The sequence below is a fragment of the Fopius arisanus genome, unplaced genomic scaffold, assembly GCF_000806365.1.
Source record: "Fopius arisanus strain USDA-PBARC FA_bdor unplaced genomic scaffold, ASM80636v1 scaffold00046, whole genome shotgun sequence".
Lineage (NCBI taxonomy): Eukaryota > Metazoa > Arthropoda > Insecta > Hymenoptera > Braconidae > Fopius > Fopius arisanus.
The window spans coordinates 417,332-426,657 of record NW_011887785.1 but is presented as its reverse complement, the minus strand read 5'-3'; the positions used below and the strand labels follow the sequence as shown (position 1 = coordinate 426,657).

Here is a 9,326-nt window from a genome sequence, read left to right as displayed (position 1 = left end):
TTTTTCTTGAACTCCGATTCTGCACGATTTTGCCCCCCTGCTTCAGGGCTAAAGTAAGAGGGTACAAAAAAAAGTGCACAGGGTACATTCAAGTACTCAATGAGTACAATCCAAACCAACAAAAAAAAGTTAGATTTTTCAAACTTCGATGCCAACTTCACATAGCTTTAATTATTTTCTTTATTCTTCGATTATTTGGGTGAAAATAAAATTGATATCGAGATTAACCCCGAGGTGAACCGTCGGTTATTTAATTCGGGAATATTTCTCTTTTATTTTTATTTTCCATCTCTAGGAATTTCTCCATCATCTTTTCGCCATTAAATATTTTTCAACTTCAGTTGAATTTTCAATTACCCTCCCCATTAGACCCACAATTTCTCAACTTCAAATTTTTCTAAAATTCCACATAATAAAAAAAAAAATCATATTAATGAGATAAATTACCGAAAATTATCCGTAAAATTTTAAACTCAAAATAAGATTGCGAGGGGTGAAATTACAGAGCCCTTAATTATTTTCTTTATTCTTCGATTATCTGGGTGAAAATAAAATTGATATCGAGATTAACCCCGAGGTGAACTGTCGGTTATTTAACCGCGCAAACTCAGTGGAACCCGGCGTTTTCTCTTACCTCAACCCTCCCGCAACATTAAAACATCCCAGTCGCGCGTTGACTCGGACACGCGTCACACCGGAAATCGCTTTTATCCCTGAACAAGAAAATCCCTCACTCACCCGACAACACAATGTGAATAATAAAAAAATAAAAAAAACACCCCAAGTAATTCGACTCCGTTCATTCTTCTATCCAATTAATCACAAGATAAACAGTGTACCTCGTGTAATCCACGTGTCTTCCATTTTTTTTTATCCCGTACAAAACAAACGCTCAATTAATTAAACTAGAATTGAATATCAGTGAAATCTGTGGTGTCATTAAATTTCAATAATCCGTCTTGAACCGAAAAAAAAATTCAATCCCCCAATTTTCGACGAATTTACCAAAATCAATTTTTCATCAATTTTTCGACAATTTTTTCCGTTTTATTACTATCCAATTAATGCATTTCATCGAGCCCTAGTGATTTCATTTAGTTCACCATTTTATAGAGGTATTTTCACAGATATTATTTGTGAATAAATTTTTTTAAATTCCTGTCAACTTTTTTATTTTTACAATTGATTGATTGTTGTTATTTTTTTTTTTGTTTTAGGGTGCGTATTCCCTCAAGTGATACGTCGATGCCTTCCCCATCTTCGGGTGCATTACCCTAGTGATAATTAATACACAGTGATTTAAATATTGATATCGAGAGTGGAAAATCAGGGGTTGTACGAGGCGTGGTCTGACGGCACTCGGCGTTGTCAACTCCTGGAGCTCAAGGTACTGAATAACTTTAACTGTGAAATCCCTCTTTAGGATGTGTTTTTTTTTAATGTGCACTTTTGCTTATCGAAGCGAAAACGAGAGAAATGTATTTTCACATTCCCTCTTGAGAGCCTCACGTGACCGTATAATACGTAGGCGTCCCTCGAGAGCGTCGGAGGGGGCGAAAACGAGGGGTTGAAAGACGTCGAGTAAAATCTCCCGTGAAACGTGAGGTGTTAGTCAACGAGGTATTACCCTCTCCCCTGGATAACTTTACAAATCAAAATCATTAAAAAAAAAATTTTCAAAGCCCCGGTTGTCCCCTCCAAAAAAATATCGCACGAACAAATCCGACGCGAATTAAAAGTCAAAAGTTTCACTCGAAATTCAATGAACGATTTTTTTTTTTTTTCGTGAGAAAAGTAAAGGTATCAATTGTCCAATTTTTGTAAAGGTATCAATTGTCCAATTTTTGTGGGAATGTATGATATGATAATACAACACAAAAAATAATGACGATTTATTTTCCATTCACTCGCGAATTTTGAAATGAAAATTTTTCGGAGAAAAAATGTAGAATTTTTATTAATTCTATAAATAAATAGCAAATGTCAAAACTTTATGGAAATTTGCTTTATTTACTCTTCACACGAAAAAAAAATTTCACAAAGAAAAAAAATACGTATATGAAAAAAGAAAAACAAATGGGGAATAAATCCATGACAATGCGCTCGAGTACATAAATCGATAAGTCAATTGAGTCGTTTTTTCTCACTCGTTGGTGACGTGCATCTCGGTATGGGGTGGTATATCCCGGTGTACGACAGAGAGCTGTAGATGTATATTGGAGGGATGGCGAATATATTGGACGAAGAAGTCAGTCAATACCCCATTGTTGAAATAGTACGAATTGAGTGAGGGGGAGATGAGGAAGAAAAAAAAAATTGAATTGTTGGAATCTAGGCCAAGTAGTAGGGGGCGGTATAGGCTGAGGCGTAATAGGGGTATGCAGAGTAGGCGTAGGGGTATCCGTAGCTGTATGACGATGTGTAAGCCACTGGTGATCTGTATGCTGAGGTGTATGCAACTGGAGCTGTGTATGCACCACCGAACAAGAGTCCTCGCTTGTCACGGGGTACAACTGGTGTCTCTCGAGTAATTGATACTGACTTCAGTGGCTCCAGAGACTCGGCCTCGGTTGGCTTCGACAGGGTGACTGCCGCCGAGGCTATCACCAGGAGAACGATCTGTGGATATTATGGAAATTTAAGTGCTACAGGAATCATCCATTATTACTCAGTCAGGAATATCTTTTGATTGAATTCGGGAAAGGATATTGGATTAGGCAATAGTCATTGGTGAATCTTTGGATGCGGGAAAATTGCATCTTCTGAAATTTCAATTTTTCGATTTTTTTTTTTATTTATGCGACTTGAATCAAGTTGAAAACGAAGATTTCAATTCAACTTGAATCAAGTTGTAGCATTGACTTGAATCAAGTTTTAAATTCAACTTGAATCAAGTGGGACTGGACCTGAATCAAATTGAAAATTTAACTCAGACCTACTACGACTTGAATCAAATCGTGAATTCCATTTGAATCAAATCAAAAAGTGGATTTGAATATAGCGAATAAAAAAATGGGCTATTCAATTTGAATAAAAGGGAAAAATCAACTTGACTCAAATAAAAATTTGAAATAAATCAAGTCATCACGCAAAAAAAAAAAATCGAAAAGGGAATTAAACCTGAAATTTCAACTTGACGGAGAGGAAATTTTTAGAAACACAAACGTCAAATACACTTTGATGTACTCACAGCGAAGAATTGCATGTTGATGATTTTTTGATGATTCGTACAACTTGATACTTCACACTGAATGGTAGTTGAGACAATTGATGCCACCTGCACCTCCACCATTGCTTTTATACCAATTTCATGCGGCAAACATCGGCATTGATTCTTGATACGTGATGAGACTGTCATCGACATTATTGACGTGACACTGTTTATGGAGAAGACAATATCTAACAGCCAAACACCATCACAACTCATCCACTGAGTCAATGACAATTGATCGTGCAAGTTGAAAGGATTACATGATGTACAGAGTCCTTGAACGCCTGCCAAATATCAACGAAAGTGATTGAAATCGAGGCCACATTGCCATCATTGATGATTGTGTCATTAGAATAAATTATCATCTTGATTATCGTAACATTACCGAAAGGCTTCGAGAATTATCGAGAATTGTCACATTCCGTTGATTATTCATTCAGGAGAACTTCACCGATTGCTTCATTCGTATTCATCTATTTTGCATCGGTTTGCGGTATTGATTCAGCTGGAGACAGCCCCCAACAATTTCCCAGGAACTGAATTCACTCTGGAGTGTAAATTGAGATTAAGAGAAATATTTTTAAAGGCAGAGAGGAATAACCGTTTGCCACTCCCCAGAAAATCTTCAATAGCAAAATCGTTTGGGCGTCAACCGAATTTACCAAAGAGAGAAACAACTTGAGGGTCGAGTTGAAGGCGGAGTTGTTATCAATATAGGCAATCTCTCGTGTTAGGTTGTCTCATGCTCCACTTGGATCGTGAGGGTGGTAAACCGGGCATTTCGCAATATCGACTCCCTTCATACACTGTATAACAAAATGAGAAAGTTACTAGGGGGAGGAATTGAGAGGTACAACATAAGGATGAAGGAGATACTGGCAAGTTAACGTTGAATTGTCCCTGCTGGGTCGTTCCCTCACTCGTAACTGCTCCAGGGTGCAAATCATGGCTGATACACCGCGGTGAAATGTTTTTACTTCCTGCTGTGAGCGATGAAATTGTATGAACATGATGATCAAGGTTAAATCATCCAACAATTATTTCTCAAAATTGTTTCTTCCGGTTTATGTTGTCCAGATGATGGGGATGATGGAGATGATGGAGATGATGGAAATGATGGAGATGATAGAGATGATAGAGATGACTGATTTCTTTGGATTAATTCCATGAGTACAAGTCATTAATTTTATGAGAACAAATGGAATTGAATTGATGTTTTGTTTCTTGACAATCAGAAGAATTTGAAGGGGCATTTGATTGTTGAATTGTCAACATCCTCACTGGATCAGTGCGAGTCAAAATGATACGGTTGATCCACATTGAATCAGAAAGCACAAGTCCGTAACTAAATCCCCTAAATTGAATGGAAAATGGCGATTGCGGTTCGACAGTTAGCTTCACAAGACCTTCAATGTCAAAGTTATTCATGGCAATTTGGGGGACAATTGAGGGCTAACCGATGAGGCTTTGCTCACGACAATGGGTTGAATACACACAACAACTTTTCGAAATCCAACGTACTGGTGGACAATGAAGAGGGGTCAGTAAATCTAATCAACGGCACGTTCACCAACTACTCGATCGAATTATCCATCTCTCTGGTCTTGTTGATGCTTTGAAAATTCTTCGAGAGGGATTTGTCTGGGTTGTCTCGTTCTGAGTTACAACAAATCGCATCATCTCGTTGGAGATTGACTTATGTTGATGGATCTGTGGGATAAATCAAATTGAATCAAGTCTGATGAGGGAATTGGCGCCAATCGATATTGATTTGAATCAAGTCGTGAATTCCACGTGAGTCAAGTCAGGAATGCAACGTGAGTCAAGTTGAAAAATTGACACGAGTCAAGGTGAAAAATTCACATGAATCAAGTCTTAAAATGGAGTCGAATCATTCACGATGGAAGATATCTAAATTTTTGAAAATTTCCAAATTTCCAAATTTTCCGAAAATTTCTGGAAAAAAATTCTATTTCATTTTTGAATTAAATTGAATTTTTTTTTTGGACTGATAGAGCGGCCTGCTACTCAGAACTCACGAGTTTTCCCGATAATTTTCAAGAGAAACCATTTTCATCGATTTTCGAAAAAATTCATTTTCATCGATTTTCGAAAAAAAAATATTTTTATCGAATTTTGAAAAAAAAAATTATTTTCATCTCTCAATTGAATTCAATATTCTTGCGGACTGATAGAAAGGTCCGCTACTCAGAACTCACGAGTTTTCCCGGGAATTTTCAAAAAAAATTATTTTCATCGATTTAAAAAAAAAAAAAATTTTCATCAAATAAAAAAAAAATTATTTCCATCTCTCAATTGAATTCCATCTTTTTTCGGCCTAATCGAGAGGTCCGCTTACTTAGAACTCACGATTTTTCCCGGGAATTTTCAAAATGGAAGATATCCAAATTTTCAAAAAATAATTGTCTCGAACCAAGTGGAAAGACTCATCCCGATCGCCAAAAAAAAAAATCTCATCACATTGAAGTTTGACTCCCATCAACAGATTTATCCCACAAAATGCAATCTGAAAAGCAACGAAAGTGCATAATTGGATTCACCCCGGGATAAAACCTCAGTGATACATTATTTTCCACTCTCATCTTTTCAACGACAATATTTCAACTCTCCGATTGAAATTGAATCCAATTAGGTGGATGTACTCAAATGTTGGAGACAGTAGCTGGCAATGAGTGTTCATGGGCTCAGACAAAAGAGCTCTTTTGAGAGGACATTTCTTGGAATAAAGAAAATAAAGTAGAGGGCTGATCTTATATGGCACGAGCCATCATCCAGGGGTTGAAAAGCCTCTTGCAATCCAACAGACTCCACTCACTGATACAACAATGCAATCCCCCAAGCGTTCGTGTACAACACGGTATCGTCAGGTATATAACAAGAAAAAAAAAAAAAATAGAAGAGAGAAAAAGCCAGTGGGCCTTTTCAATCCTCTCTCGCGTGATATTGTTTCTTCCTTTAAGCCCTCCATTCAGACTTCTCATGGATCCTTTCAAGTGCTTCTTCTACTCCTTTATCTCCGATTTTTTTCTCTCCCTATTTTTCTTCTTCTTCTCTCTCTCTCTCTCTCTCTACATTTTTTGGTTTATGCGTGCGTGAGTATTTTTATTATGGGGTTGGTTTAGGAAGGGAAGTCAAGTGCATGGTGGTAGGGACCTGGGACACTCCAATCAAATGAATATGTTCGACACCCTCAGGAAGAGCTTGTCTCGTCAAGGTCTCCTGCATCATCGAGAGTTATTTAGGAGTTGGAACAAAGGGGATTGTACATGCGTGATATATAATGGATAGATATTGTCCGCCATTTGCCTTGGAACCCCTCGTCCTTTCATGGAATTTAAATCCTTGCAGATTTGTCAGCTCAGACTGTGTGGAAAGCGAAAATTTTTTCGGGATAATTGGACGTTTGTCATGGATTTTTTCTGGGATTGGGGTGAGATTTTTTTAATTGAAAAATTTTTTCGTTGTGCGATATTTTTTAGAGGGCGATACACCTTGTGCAATAATTATTTTTAACAACAATGATATTTATTATTTTTAATTTTTTAATTTATTTGGAAGTGAATTCTATTTGATATTGAAAAATTTTTTTTTTGAAAAATCATTTTTTTGAAAAATCAATTGCAAGGTGAAATTGAATGAAATTGTGAAATAATTTCTATTTCATTTTTATTGAAATATAAATATATCAGAAATTTAAACTCATAATCCATTCAGGATAGACGGTGTCTATTCGTATATTTTGAGAGGAAAATTTTTAAGTTTTTCGTGAGATATAAGTGCAGTTAATACCAACAATAATTCATTCCTAGACGGAGGGTATTAAAACCGCTGTCGACGTACCATAAAGTAAATTCTCAGAATGTGGACACTATCCACCAATTTATGATCCGGTGCAACAAGAATTTCATCTTTTGTCACATTTCAAAATAATAATTCCAAGAACATTATTATTCCATTGAGTTTATCATTTTTTAAATTTCAATTGGGTCAGACATTGTTATTCTCGTGACTCCCACGCATTTCGGAAAAATTTATCCATTGTTTATTATTTCACTGGATCGCGAATAGTAATATAATAAATTCCAAACGAGACTTGGAGTGAATAACGAAGAGAGCGTATCAAGTATTGAATTCCAATACGTCAAAATAAAAAGGAAATGACGCGTGAGAGCATTTTTATAATAATTATCTCTTCTTTTTTCAATCGGTCTACACTAAATAAATTCATCTATCGATTCCATTTTTATCGTAATTTTATCAATCGATAGCAATCGATAGCAATCGATAGCAATCGATAGCAATCGATAGCAATCGATATTAAAAAAACTGTTGATTTCAGGATGGAATTTCGTTCGTGGAAGTGATTAATTCCACTTCAAAGGGAGCAACTATTTTTTTTTTTAGTGAAAAATGGTGATAATATGTGGAATTGTGGAATTGTTTGAATTCTCGCGATTCTCGCGATTCTCGCGTGCAACGAGTGAACTGGAAAATCAGTTAAAAAAGAGTGAAAGAGAAGAAAAAATAATACACGAACTGTCGATTCGCTAATCGATCCCTCCGATTATCATCAGTGGTGTATATAGTCGGTAGATAAATTATGGATTGGTAGACATTGAGAGTAATAGACACGCGCGCAAGTGATTAATATTCATGTCACGCGTGCCTCTACGTGGATGGATTAAATTTTTGAGAGGCCGTGGACTAAATAATATTGTAATGAAATTCTCTGGCATTCAATTGAAAGAATTGTACCCCCCGGGGGGTATTTTTTGATCGGAAATATTATTTTTTTCAATTCGTTGATTTTATCCAGGAGAAAAATCAATAGTGCGCGGAATAAATTTTTTCTTACTGATAGAGAGGTGAGGGACTCAAAACTCGTGATTTTTTTTTTGGAGTTTTTATTATTGGGAAATGTGATGTGTAGTGAATGGAGAAAAATTGTGAGTGAAATTTTGAAACGGAAGTGATGGACGAATTCATTTGTTCCTGGATGGATTACGATCATGGGAGATGTTTCCCCAGTGTCGAGAATAGGCCCCCTGGTGTTATGTCTGGGCCTTGGTCTCGACATTCCTCGTTTGCTGCTTCAATTAACCAGCTACCAGACGATAAATTCCTGGAGGACTTATTTAGGCGATACCTCCTCGAAACTATCTGAGAACTGCAATAAAAACACGGCAAAATCAGGGTGAGAGCCCCAGGGAATGGGATATCAAACAAAACTCATTGATGAACTATAAACCTTTGGACAACGCAGAGGAATTTCACCAATCAACTGTCAAAATTGTGTCCTGAGGTACATCATGGATTATTAATTACATCCTCAGTGTGTGGTTAATTAAGATTGGCTATGGTGAGATTTATCTTCTCGTTGGCACTCTTCTTCGTGGCAAAAGGAGAAATAAAATGTCTGGAGTGCACCGAGTAGACGTCAAAGCTCCACTGAAATACGCCCTCGAGGAGGACGGAATTGCCTCGACGACGTGATAGTTCGAGGTAGAGGAGAGAAAAAAAAATGTGAGCAAAGGAAAAAAAAAATATGAAATGGAAATGAAAATAGATAAAGACGGGGAAGAAACACTGCCGTTAGCTTTCCGGCAAGTCCCCGACGTTTCCGCGACTTCCTGAGAGATTTATCTGCCCAAAATCTCGTTGACTGTCTCAACCATGATGTATTTGGAGTGATACCGAGAGGAATTGTTATTTAATTCATTCTACAATGGAGGTACAATTGTCTAATGTATTATTTATTAATAAATTTATCGATATTGACGTTTATTCGGTTATCAAACGTCGATATCGATAAATTTATTAATAAATGTTTCGGTTATTTTGAATTTAATGTAAAAATAATGTTGAATTGATAAATAAAGAGATATTATTCAGTGGTTTATTCATTTGTCTTTCATCTTTCCTCCGCCTTTCTTCACAACATCACTCCCCATCACCTGATTTCACCCAATTTTTGAAAATTGTGACGGCACTTCCGGTCACGTGACTTTTTTTAAAAATTATGACGTCACTTCCGGTCACGTGACTTTTTTTAAAAATTGTGACGTCACTTCCGGTCACGTGACTTTTTTTAAAA

The 9,326-nt window shown here is 36.6% G+C and overlaps 1 protein-coding gene across 1 annotated transcript; it reads right to left on the bottom strand.

Annotated features, from left to right (window-relative positions):
• Window positions 1-1,990: 1,990 nt before the first annotated feature.
• LOC105267385 (uncharacterized) lies at window positions 1,991-3,413 on the bottom strand. Its single transcript, XM_011306205.1, has 2 exons — window positions 3,191-3,413; window positions 1,991-2,619 (listed from the first exon to the last, which is right to left on the bottom strand). The coding sequence occupies exons 1-2, from the start codon at window positions 3,362-3,364 to the stop codon at window positions 2,332-2,334; spliced, it is 462 nt and encodes a 153-aa protein (XP_011304507.1). The 5' UTR covers window positions 3,365-3,413; the 3' UTR covers window positions 1,991-2,331.
• Window positions 3,414-9,326: the final 5,913 nt, after the last annotated feature.